At 51.8% G+C, this 11,905-nt stretch overlaps 3 protein-coding genes across 3 annotated transcripts; 1 reads left to right on the plus strand and 2 right to left on the minus strand.

Annotated features, from left to right (window-relative positions):
* Window positions 1-791: 791 nt before the first annotated feature.
* DACRYDRAFT_48249 (RabGAP/TBC) lies at window positions 792-2,298 on the plus strand (the record flags this gene model as incomplete). The annotated part of the gene is made up of 6 exons (XM_040774817.1): window positions 792-1,000; window positions 1,047-1,290; window positions 1,340-1,560; window positions 1,608-1,988; window positions 2,047-2,101; window positions 2,152-2,298. 6 exons carry the CDS (start codon window positions 792-794, stop codon window positions 2,296-2,298), a joined length of 1,257 nt encoding a protein of 418 aa, XP_040631101.1.
* A 1,850-nt stretch (window positions 2,299-4,148) lies between these two features.
* DACRYDRAFT_63869 (uncharacterized protein) lies at window positions 4,149-6,648 on the minus strand (the record flags this gene model as incomplete). Its single annotated transcript, XM_040775743.1, has 3 exons — window positions 5,817-6,648; window positions 4,568-5,765; window positions 4,149-4,517 (listed from the first exon to the last, which is right to left on the minus strand). Coding segments are annotated over exons 1-3 (2,328 nt in total), but the record flags the coding sequence as incomplete, so codon positions are not given.
* Window positions 6,649-8,984: 2,336 nt separating this feature from the next.
* On the minus strand, window positions 8,985-9,668 carry DACRYDRAFT_87475 (uncharacterized protein; the record flags this gene model as incomplete). Its single annotated transcript, XM_040776811.1, has 3 exons — window positions 8,985-9,366; window positions 9,416-9,521; window positions 9,575-9,668. 3 exons carry the CDS (start codon window positions 9,666-9,668, stop codon window positions 8,985-8,987), a joined length of 582 nt encoding a protein of 193 aa, XP_040631103.1.
* Between the last annotated feature and the right edge of the window lie 2,237 nt (window positions 9,669-11,905).

The following is an 11,905-nucleotide window of genomic DNA, read 5'->3' on the forward strand; positions in this document are numbered from 1 at the left end:
TTTACTCTTCCCTTTATCTTCGACCAAGTCGACGAAGACACCCTCATTTTTGTCCAAAATGGCTCCTTTCACGGGAATGGAGACCATCGGTGCGTCCCATCCTCAGTGTCCATCCTACGTTCAGCAGATCTCACCCACTCACTCCAGCATCTCGCAAAGCGCGTTTAGCACTCAAGACCTCCCCCGCAAAATCTCCCAGCCGGTCACCAAGTGCGCGACCAGAAGCGTTGCCCCTCCCGCCTCTTTTAGAATCCTCGGCAGAGGGCAAGTCGCGACCTTCGTCCGATGTATCCGAACTTAACACTCCTGAGCTGAAGGCATCCTCAGTATCGCAAGCGTCATCCTTTACCACCGCTGACACGACTGCAACATCTGCGACGTCTCTCGAGTCTCTCCTGACGCCGAGTGATACCACCGTAGGGCATGTCGTAATGGCGGAGCCGCAGAGTGCAAAGGAGGATACGATCGATCTGACGGAAGTTTCTCTGGAAGACGATCTGGAGAATGAGCGGTTCTCCAACGTTGCTCTACACACGCCCTCGCTTCCCCCTTCCACCCCGGATCCCAACTCTGCAGCCTCCCGCTCCACATGGCGGAACTCGATCGGAACGACATCAAGTGCCAATGGACCGGGACAGAAGAGCCCATCATCCCGCGAATCCAAGCGGGCGACGATGGCTTCCATCCCGCCTCAGCGTACCGCCTCCACGACCAACTTTGACTTCACTCTTGCACGACTCAACCTCCAGCGAGAGGCGCAGCAGAGTGACCCAAACGCGCGTCGCGCGAGCATGCAAGGGCATTTACGGCTCAAAGAGGGGTTTAATAAGGTGCATGAGGCACAGGAGAAGCTTGATGAGCACGAGGAGATCGACTGGGATTTCTGGGGAGAGATCATGGCCGATTACGAGCATGTTGCTAGGACGAAAGCAAAGCAATTATCCGAGGCGATTCAGAAGGGCATACCTGGTGCGTTGAGAGGGACAATCTGGGAGCTGATGTGAGTCTGTCTGGCAAGTTCCCTTTTCCTTGCTGACATCGTCCAGGTCCGCTTCGAAGGATATGATGCTAGAACAGGTATATGCAGAGTTGCTCAAAGAGAGCAGTCCACATGAGAAGAGTATCCTCCGCGACCTTGGCCGGACATTCCCAAACCACGAGTACTTCCAGGATGTGCAGGGTATCGGTCAGGAGAACTTGTTCAACGTCGTCAAGGCCTATTCGCTGTATGACCCCGAGGTAGGGTATTGTCAGGGCATGCCGTTCGTTGTGGCCGCTCTCCTTCTAAACGTGGGTGCGCATATATGGACCTGTGACTCAATCTAACACACTCTGCCAGATGCCGGATGAAGAAGCATTCTGCGTGCTGATACGGCTGATGAAGTCGTATGACCTTCGGGGTCATTTCCTGCCCGAAATGCCAGGTCTGCAGCTTAGGCTGTACCAATTTGACCGACTAGTGGAGGAATTGTTGCCCTTACTGCACCAGCATTTCGTCCGACAGGGCGTCAAGTCCAGCATGTACTGCAGCCAGTGGTTCCTCACACTATTCAGTTATCGGTTAGTCCAAGCTCAGTTGGGGATGGCGCAGCTGACAGCGCATACAGATTCCCTCTGGACATGGTGTTCCGCATATTTGACATCATCTTCGCCACTGGCATTGAAGCCATCTTCGGTTTCGCCATTGCACTGCTGGAGAAGAATGAAGACGTTCTCCTCAGCCTAAAGTTCGACCAAATCCTAGACTACATGAAAACGGGCCTGTTCGACACCTACAAGGTGTACGAGTCTCCCGTCTCACCGTCTGAGAGGCCACCAACTCGATATCGAGCAGACGACTTTGTGCAAGACGCCTTCCAGGTGAAGGTCAGCCCGTTCATGCTCGATACATATGCAGCAGAATACGAGGAGCTGCTGCGACAGCAGAACAAGCATTTGGTCGAGATGGACACTCTGAGGAACGTGAATAGGCACTTGTCTGCACAAGTGTAAGTGCAGCTGCGTTGTGGATCCGAGGCTTTCTCTCATTGTTCATTGTTTGTACAGCAAAACACTGGAGTCGTCCTTGGCCCAGCTCAACACTGAGCACTGCGACCTCGTAGTACGTTATACTTACAGCATACCTTTTATAGGAGGCTAATTGATATGCAGAAACAATTCGTCATGATCAAGCTTGAAAAAGAAGAAATGGAGTCAGAACTCGTCAAATACAAGATGCTATACGCCGAGACCATGCTCGCTAACGAAGACGCGCGCTCGTCGAGCCGGATATCATTCCTCAGTAAAAGAAGCCGTTGACATCTTGCCACACATTGCATAGCTTAGCCGACGGGCTCGGCATACACTCATTGGATCATACCCTTTCGGACCATACCTTGTATCTCGCGATAATCTTGCACACGTTCATACTCATCAAGTTGCTTTCATGTATGCTCTCGTAGCGCATCACTGTCTCCATATCACAATCCAGCTTGTCATGCACGACCGCTTTCACAAAACACACGATTCGTAGGAACGGGTTATTGATTGGTTAAAGGACTGTCGTACAAAGCCAGAGGAAATCATTAAGCAAGCTTGGGGTAAAGAAAGTGTAGCAGGTGTGGTATCGGCAGTGCATGGGGTTACAGCCCGAGAAAACCATCCTCGCAAGAAAGATTCCCAGTAGCCAAAAATATAAGAATGGTCAAATGATACAAATGGAAACGGTCTCAAGCCGTTCGCAAGGAAGCCAAAAATTAGAATACATCCTGTGAATGTGGGCAATTGGTATTCGTGTGACCGAAAGTCTCGCAATCGTCGCAGTATGGCTCTGAGGAGATCGAAATGTGGTTTGTACCGCCATTCATTTGCGGGCAGTTTGTGAACTCGTGGCCACGTCCACCACAAAGGTCACATATGAGAGCATCGGAGATGCTAGATGCTTCTCGGGTAGAGTGGGAGGAATCTGCGGAACGGGAGGGTTGACTCTGTGCGCGAGACAATTTGTCCTTCAGCTGCTTCACCTGACCCTCCAGGTTAGCAATATTCCGTGTGTAGTCATCTTCCTCGTAGATCTTGGACTCAATGAGCGACTCATAATCGGCCATCTCCTTGTTGAGCTATATTGGAGGATATGAGGTGCCATTTGTCTGCGTAAAGCTGAGTGACTTACGTGACGGATGGTTGACTCCTTTTCTTTCAGTTTGTCGTTGAGTTGACGCAATTCAGCCTAGATATATTCAGTAAGCGCCGCTTAGCATAAAAAGGCAATCATACAGCATGCTTGGTCTTCAGCTCAGACGTGGACGCATCTGTCGAAGCACCGGATACTTCTCCAGACTCTTGGGCAAGCGCTTGCTCCTCCTGCAGGATAGTCCGCTCAACAGCTTCTTCCAGTGTTTTGATTTCCTGTCTGGAGTTTGAGTAGAGCAACGGGAACAATGAGTGGTAATATTGACCTCTTTCAGCTCTTCCGCATCTGATGAGAGGACCTTATTATCAGCCTCGAGCACCTTCTTCTGGGATGCGAGAGCAGCATTCTCCTTCTGCAACTCTTGAATCATGTGCCTGGTATACAAGTCAGCTGACGGCATATAGTGGCATGACGTGTGCGTACTTGAGGCCCTTGATCTGATCGCGAAGTTCCTTCTCAGGATCTGCTGTTGATCTCCGAGACTTGGAGGTATCCGAGCTGTATGATTCGCGCCGACGTTCAGCGGGTGGTCCAAGAGAAGCACTCTCATGCTTTTCCGAGTCAGAACGAGGTCAATGTGTGCATATCTATTAGCTCACCTCAGCCTTCTCTTTCTCCATAGCCTCCTTTCTCGCCCGCAGCTCACCAATGGTCCGCGCAGCGACTTCGGCGTCTTGTTTAAGAGTTTCGCAAAGCGCGAGAGCCTCGTCCTTGGCACGCTGTGTCCCTTCAAGCTGTTGCTTGAGCTGAGAAAGCTCTTCAACCTCCTGCGCAGAAGGCTTTGCAATTTGTCCCGCCTCCCGAAGCTCCGTGCGATCCTAATTTTGCATTAACATAGTGAACGTAAAATAAAAAACAATAGCTTGCTTACGGAAACTTCTCTGCGCAAAGATTCAATCTCCGCGCGCGCATTCTCCAAGGCTTCATCACTTTCTGCGAGGGCAATCTCCAACTCTCCGATGCGGTTGCGAGCGATGTCCTCTGCCTTCTTGACCTCCTCGATATCTTGACCGATCTTTTCCAGCTCTTTTCTTGCGTTCACTTCTTGATCTTTGGCTTTCTGAATGCGTGCTCGATAGGCATCCTCCTGCTTTAGGCGATCTGCCTGTATATCTTCCAGTTGATCTTCCAGCTTCGAAATGCGAGATTGGTAGTGAGCAACCTGTTCACGCAATGCCTCGTTGTCGATCTGTGTGACCGTTTCTGCTTGCTGGGCCGCAGCGGCTGGCACGCCAGTTTCGGAGACCTTACGAAGCTCTTCTTCGAGTTTCTGGATGTTCTGCTCGAGTTCGTAACGATCAGCCTCATGTGCGGACTTGTGCTCTTCATAGAAGGCGATTGTTTCCTGCGCTCGCCGTGTCAGATAGCAAAGAAAGAAACGGCGCGTGTTCATACCTGTCCCGCTGTCCTGAGCTCCTCCACTTGCAAGAGGAGATCCTCGCGCTCTTCATTTGCCTGCTGGACAAGCAGCTCTACTCTCCTCTCAAGTTCTTGGACATGTTCGATCTTTTCGTCTCGTTCCTTCTCGACCTCCGACATACGCTTCTTGAACGTGTCCATCTCGCTAAGCAGCTCTGCAGCTTTCTTTTCTGCTTCATCAACCCTTTCATCAGCTGCGGATAAGACATCGGCTGCCTGCTCTTTCTCAGCCTCTCGAAGAGCCACCTGCTCCTGGACTTTTCCTTCCATCTCCTGAAGCTTCGCCCGCACCTGACTGAGTGCATCCTCAGACGTGTCGAGCTTGTGCTGGAGGTCCGCAATGAGAGCCTGGGAAGCTGCAGATTTTGTAGGACTAGGCGCGGAAGATCTCGCTGCATCGGCCCTTAACCGCTTGTTCTCCTGCTCCAGCATGTCGATGCGATCGGGAAGTCTGACGGAACTACGCAACGCGAGGGGCGAATCGTCCATAAAGGCGGCCGCAGAACCAGGCGGGGTGCTTTGTCCGGGAGACCGGCCGACACCAAGGTCATCAGTCATGAGCTTGGCGACACGATTCTGGAAAGCGCGTCTTCCGGATTCGAGGTGCCTCTCCTCTGGAGTAGTAATTTCCTCTTCTTGGAGGCTGGTATTTGCGCTTGTGCTAGCAGCGCTGAGAGCAGGTAATGTCAGCGGGGGCGACATTGGAACTGACAGGTCAGCGGTCCTCGGCTTCGCCTTCGGCGTCGGTCCGCCCATGCCCAAGCTCTGCCGCGCACGTGGGGTTGGAAGACCGAATGACTGTCTCCCTGAGGATTTTGGTGTCGAGGGCGGTCGGTTGGGACTGCGCATTGGGCTTTCGGGAATACTTTCTGGTTGCCTAGCAAGGTCTGCCAGCCCTGCTTCTCTCAGCTGCTGCGCTGTCATTCCCAGGAATTTGCTAGCTCGGGAACCAGCAGAGACGCGACTGGCAGCAGCAGCAGCTTGGACACGGGAGCGGAAGCCTGAGGGAGTCTCGGGTTCAGGAGTAGGTGGTTCATTGAAAGGCGTGACGCGTCCTGCCCGACTCGTCACAGAGGCAGAAGAGGGAGGTCGAGCATAGGTTGGTGCGGGGACGGATAGCTTGTCGGCCAAAATGAACACGCCCATGTTGGGAGCACAGGTGAAGTAACGCCGTCTGCCCGTATCCTCAGTACGTCATTCTTTGAATCTTAAGGTACATGCTCACCCATCGACAGATCCGTCGTTCTTCCCCTTTCCCGCAAAGCCTGGGAGCAACTCAACTCCAGCCCAAATTCCATCCCTAAAGTGCACTTCACCAAGATACTGCAACGTGCCCTCCCATCCCTTGTTATCCAAACGGACCCTGTCGCCTACTTCAAAAGGTCTCCCGGTCCGGCTCGCGCTGCGGTCCCATGTCTGACCTAAGCGAGAGGTGCTTCGTGCGGTTGTACCAATCGACTGTCTGCTTTCTGGACGACGCTGACTTGGATATGCTGATGGCGCAGAACGAAGGGGTTGACCAGTAGTAGAGGGTGTTCTGGCACGCGACCCAATAGCAGGGGTCTGTAGTGGTGTCGAATATGCAGTCTGGAACGAATTGGGGGATTCAGCATCGGGTATCTGAAGACGCGTCGACGTGTATGATGCCTGAGAGGCAGAAGATGGTGGTCGAGGAGGTCGCAGAGTCGATGCGGTTAGCATACTGGGCCGCGGTCCAATGGACTTGCGAGGTGCAGGAGTTCGCTCAAGAGCGGGTTCAGCATGAGCAAGGTTTCCGTTGGTATAGTCCGACGGATTCCTCGCTTTTACCGCAGCCGCCAGAGAAGAGACCATTATGGTGTCGTCGTCGTCCTTGCTCAACGACGGACGAGAGCCGCCAGACACTGAGGAACGCGGTCGTCCTGGCATAGGTATGCCTGTGCCTCGCCCTGGGAGGGGCAGACCAGATACCCTCGGGGCACGATTCGCGGTTGGAATGCCAGACATGTCGTGGGTATTCGGCGTCAAAATAGGGTTGTTGATGATCGACGTCGGTCGCGTGAGCGTCGACGCTGTTGAGTCCCAGGTAATGAAAGGTATCGCAACCTTCCTCCCAGTCGACTTGAAAGAAACTTAGAAAGGGTAAAATATAGCTGAGGAGGAAGGGAAAGAATTGGTATTGACAATCTTTCGAAAGTCAGAACGCCTACAAGACGCAAACGGACTCAAAGTCAGCATGGTTCGCGAAGAACACGACGCGTCCCCTCTCACCCTGAGGTCATGCGGGTTGAGTGCAGTTGTTGATGACAATGAGAAGATAGTTTATATGGGGTATATCTTATGACAATCGTAGGTAACATACACGGCTACAACACAACTGACTAGTCAAGCACATCCCACTCTGCTAAACCCCCTACTAGAACTCCTATCGAGACCATCAGGCCGAAGTAGTTGACAACGTGTACCCCAATCTTCGGCATCGCCAGCGCATATCCCAGAGCGAGACAAGAGTGAACTGCCCAGGTGAGGGCGACGACAGGGATGGTAGCCGCGATCGTCCCGTGTGCAATGAAAGGATGGGACATGATGAGTGTGAGTCCGAAGCTCAGGAGCAGCGAGTCGAGCCATTGTATAGAAACAATAATTGGTGGGATATCCTACGAATCATCTTCGTCAGAGAACATATAGGTAGCATGACGTGTATTTACCGGGAACGGTATACCATATATGTCCTCCAGCTCCAGCCTTGCTTTCAGCGCAGCGAGACGACTCAGCTCAACATCCAATAGTGCTTCGTAGTGATCGTCCGATACGCCCTCGGTCAAGGACAGCCCTTGAGGGGTATCAGTCGATGCAGAGGTGATAATCTCGCCTGCGCGATACCCGGACCATGGTGCAGCCGAAAGATTGTCATCTGCGCCAGGCAGGGGACCTTCCTTGTATTGGTACAGGTTGAGGTAATTCTGGTAGATGCCACAAGTCACATCACCCAAAGCCCATCCAAAGGCAAGCCTGATCGCAGTTAGATATGAACAGCGATAAAGCTGGAAGGACACTCACCACAGCACGTCGATGAGAGTAGGATGTCCGATTTGATGGAGGACGAAAACAGCGGTGTATCGTGCTAGTTCTTTGATCGCAGTATGTATCAAAGTCGAAAATCCTTCTACCACATATTCTGACCACTCATTTGGAGGCAGGCAGACAGTCAAAAGATCAAATAATCGAAATAACGGCGGTCCGAGATGGTGGCTGATAGACCAGAAAGAAAGTGCGACCAAGATGGCTAAAATATTTGGTTTGCGGCTGTGCGGATGTGGAACGACCAGAAGAGCTATCGCTGTAACGACAAACTCTAGTACTGATAAGGTCGGCACTAAGCAGAAGTTGCGCAATAGATGGTTGAAAGAGACTAGCACGAGGGTCATGAGGTATGTCCTGCGGTGGAAGAACTGAACTGACAGGAAGGTTGCACAGGCTCTTCAGGAATGGGTATAGTGACAGCCAACGGTCGGTGGAGTTGGCGTGCACTCGATCGCTGATAGGCGCATGAATATCCCTCTTGCACGTACTTTTCGGAGAGCACTTACGAATGATGTCGTAACTGGCGTTTGACTGTCGATTACCGGCCCGGTTGAAGTTGAAGGTCGATCCATTTGTTCTGTTGAAGGTGCCTGTATTTTCCTAAGCTGCGGGCCAGGTGCGAACAAGCTGGAAGAAGCGCCTGTCAGGTTTAGTACAGTATCCGCTAATGTGCCGTCATAGGACCCTTTGAGGCTTGGGGGCTCGTTTCACGACCCTGAAATATAGAGGATGTTAGACGCTGGCACCTCGAGAAAGAAAAGTAGGTGCAGGATTGCACTGAAAACCTCACGTCATTCACCGTTTATCACTCATTCTAACCCCACGAGCTGTAAAGCATTACCATGAGGCAAGCCCCGGGGTCCGCACTTTCCCTTGTGGTGGCAGAAGCTCGAAGACTCATCAACTGCAAATGTCACACATCCCGGAAAACGGGGGGCAAAGGAATATGGCCAATTTCCAGGAGTACAAAACGATTTTACTATACAGAGCGACAAATCCGGTGATGCACCATCCGAGAAGGACAATTGAACAAAGATGCATGGTAAGTCGGAGAAACAATAGCCCAAGAGGTAGATGGTCAAGAGGAGCATTCATAAGATCATCGTGTAATAGGATCCAAAAACAGCATAATCCACGGTACAGAGAGAATATGGCAAAAGGATACCATGGGTATGAGGGCCAAAATGCCAAGCTTCGGGCGTTGTTCCCAGAAGAGCTGAATGGCTGGCTGGGGAGGGCTGGATGGATTACCTCGAAGCTTCCGCGACCTGGCTAGCCACAGCGGCAAGACCGTGTAAGTCTGTTGTTGATTTCAGTGGGGTCGGCGGTGTTACCAGTGATAATGAGTCAATTCGACGGCGCTTTCGAGATGTAGGTTCATCTGCATAGTCAGTTGGATGAAAAAGGCCTCATGGGCAAAAAAAAACATACTGTCTTCGTGACCTCTTTTTTCGTTCAAGCTGTCAGGTGAAGGGATTCCAACGGATAGGACTTGCCCCGCAGTCACATACACGCTACTCTGTGCTGATTCCTCTCCTCTCTCTAAATCACCCCCACTCTCTATGTCACTTGCTGGAGCGATTGGGAGGGGCAGTCCCGCTAGCAGTAGCACTGCACTTGACACGTCTGTCGCCTGACGCATTGCAATGATCGCATCTCGGATATAGATCTGGCCCCGTTTTCTATCTTCTTTCGGCAGATGAACCTGAAAACTGCAAGTTTGAATCAGAACAGTTTTCCTGGACAGGGATAAACACGCACTGTTGCACGAGATTGTCGTCCCTGTTGCATTTCTTATAGCATTTTGGATATGGGCATATAAAAGGCTTGTCGCCTGTATGGACTTTTATATGCCGTCTGAGATGCCCTGATATGCTGGATGAGCACAGTCCAAAGGTGAGAGGAGTATAAGTCACAGACCACTCGTCGTAAACGCCTTATCACACTGGCTGCATACATACTTCCTTTTGGCTAGGGCCTCAGCACGTACCATATCCTGAGTTCTCTGGGGCATGGCGGCTGGCGGAGAAAGGCTGCCGGTAGTGAATGGTGACTTGGGTGACTTCGGCGGGCTTGGGAGAGATGGGCCTGGATCGTCTTCTTGTGGGCTGTAATTGAGCGAATCTGTAGCCGACTCCGGTGGACCGGCATGCGGGCTCTCAGGGTTGAGCAGCGCGATCTCTCGACCAGAGGCAGTATACGAAGTGAAGGGTTGTCGATCTCCCATGTATTGATCGCGTCTTGAAGACGACGAGTGCAAGATACGGGTAGAGAGCAAAGGTGGTGGTTGGAACAGGAGGGGTACGTTGAACCGCCCTCTCGAGACTCAGAGATGGTTAGCCGAAGTTGGTAGGCTCCGGCTCAACGGGCTCACAGCCAGCACGACCCTGACGGCCCTTCCCTGAAAGTGTTGGGAGCGGGACCCCGAGACACGTGTTCTTATTGCACCCGCACCGCTCCGCATGCGGGACGTTAAGCCTTCCGGCCGCACGCCCGGTGCCGACCAAACAATGAATACAATTACGTGATCGACGGGTGTCAAACTCTGTTGAGATGAACTGCGTTTCTCACGTACAGGAACATCGCCCAACCGATGTACGAGCAAAGCCGAGTCGATTACCAAACTTACCCCCAGGAAAGGAAAGCCATGCGGGACAAGGAACGGAATATAGAACAGCCCCGTGCCCTGAACTCCCTAGGTGCACACAATCATGGGGAATGTCAGACAAGGCCTAGCTCGGTAGAGAATGTCGATACATGTAAGAGGTACTGTTAGACAAATGACTTCACGACATACGCGGACTCCGAGGTAATGACTGTGTGAAAGAGTGTGGTCTTCATTCGCGTGACATGTTAATGTATGCTCTCCGCCGGTGGCAAGACAACGAGACGGCGGGTTGCCGGTGTATTCGACTGCTGCTGTCCGTGTTCCTCATCCATCTCCGATCGCTTATGCAAATCGTCCCGAGGGAGATGAAAGGGGCGGACAAGTCTGCATGGAAGAGCAAGGACGTCCGCGTGACAACCTCCCTAAACGACCTCCAGCAATCGAACACACTAGAATGTACCCGTACTCACAAGTGTTGCCGACCCGTAGAGCATGCTACCCTAGAAACATTAGGGCGTGGCGAGCACTAAACTAAGCGAAGGTTGCCCAGAGGAAGAAGAATTAGACGAAAATGCCCGAGACAAGTCGGCTGCACAGGTCGGTGGCACCAGAGGATTATCACGATACAGCCAAGTAACATCGGGAATACTGGAATGTCGCTACATTGTTGGGAGAAGTCGGGCGGTTTACCCATGCGGAAACATCCCTGAGACGACAGGGGTGTGTATTATCCCGAACGTCACCGCGAGGGCGCGAACCAGTCTTGGGCTTCCCTCATGGGGGGATGCGCAGAGATCCATGTGAACTCGAAGGTGTGAGGAGAAATTGAAGTCCAGCTTAGGGATGCACATGAGTCGGGACAGGAGAGCGCATGATGGGAGAACGTACGCTGAACGGGTGTTCTATCCTCACCCTTGAGAATTAGGGGCTGTGAAAAGGTGGACGTGTCAGTACATCCGGGTTTCAGGACACGCAATCCGGAATCCGTAATTCGGATAGATATCCGTATTCCGTATTCCGGCCTCGGCTGTGCAAGGGTCTGGCCGGTTCTCCGGCCAGATCCTTGGCACAAATCTGGTAGATAGTTTTATTATGTAATATTACTAATTAATTAATTTTTGTTTCATATCCACACAACACATCACTGATATTATCTTCCCACATTAACACCATCACTATCACCATCACCATCATCTATCTACTCTTATGGAAATCTCTCAGCTTCTCTCTCAGCTCCTTGATGTTCAACAAGTGCTTACTGGTGTCTCTGTGGAGCAAATGTTGTCATTCTTGGCTTTAGCTTGACATCTTCAAACAAGAATTGCCTGGCAGGAAGTCCATACACTCACCCAACCAGCAACTCCTCCTCTTACTCTTCCCAACACTGTGGTGTCTTTCCTGAGTCAGGTGCTTGACTTGCAGGATGCTCAAATCATGGCACTTTGGCAATCTCTCAACCAGGTCCTTTGGAATCCTGCCAGAGACATCACAGCCCTCACTCAACTATTGTTGGATGATTTCACACCCTTTCAGGCCTATGCACACCTTACTGAACTCAGTAAGTGTCAGGGCACCAGCTCATTGCTTGGTCAAGAGACATGACTAAGCCTTTATGACATGGAAGTAGCTGGTATACCTTGGCA

The sequence above is a fragment of the Dacryopinax primogenitus genome (assembly GCF_000292625.1).
Source record: "Dacryopinax primogenitus strain DJM-731 SS1 chromosome Unknown DACRYscaffold_4, whole genome shotgun sequence".
In the NCBI taxonomy this organism is placed as follows: domain Eukaryota; kingdom Fungi; phylum Basidiomycota; class Dacrymycetes; order Dacrymycetales; family Dacrymycetaceae; genus Dacryopinax; species Dacryopinax primogenitus.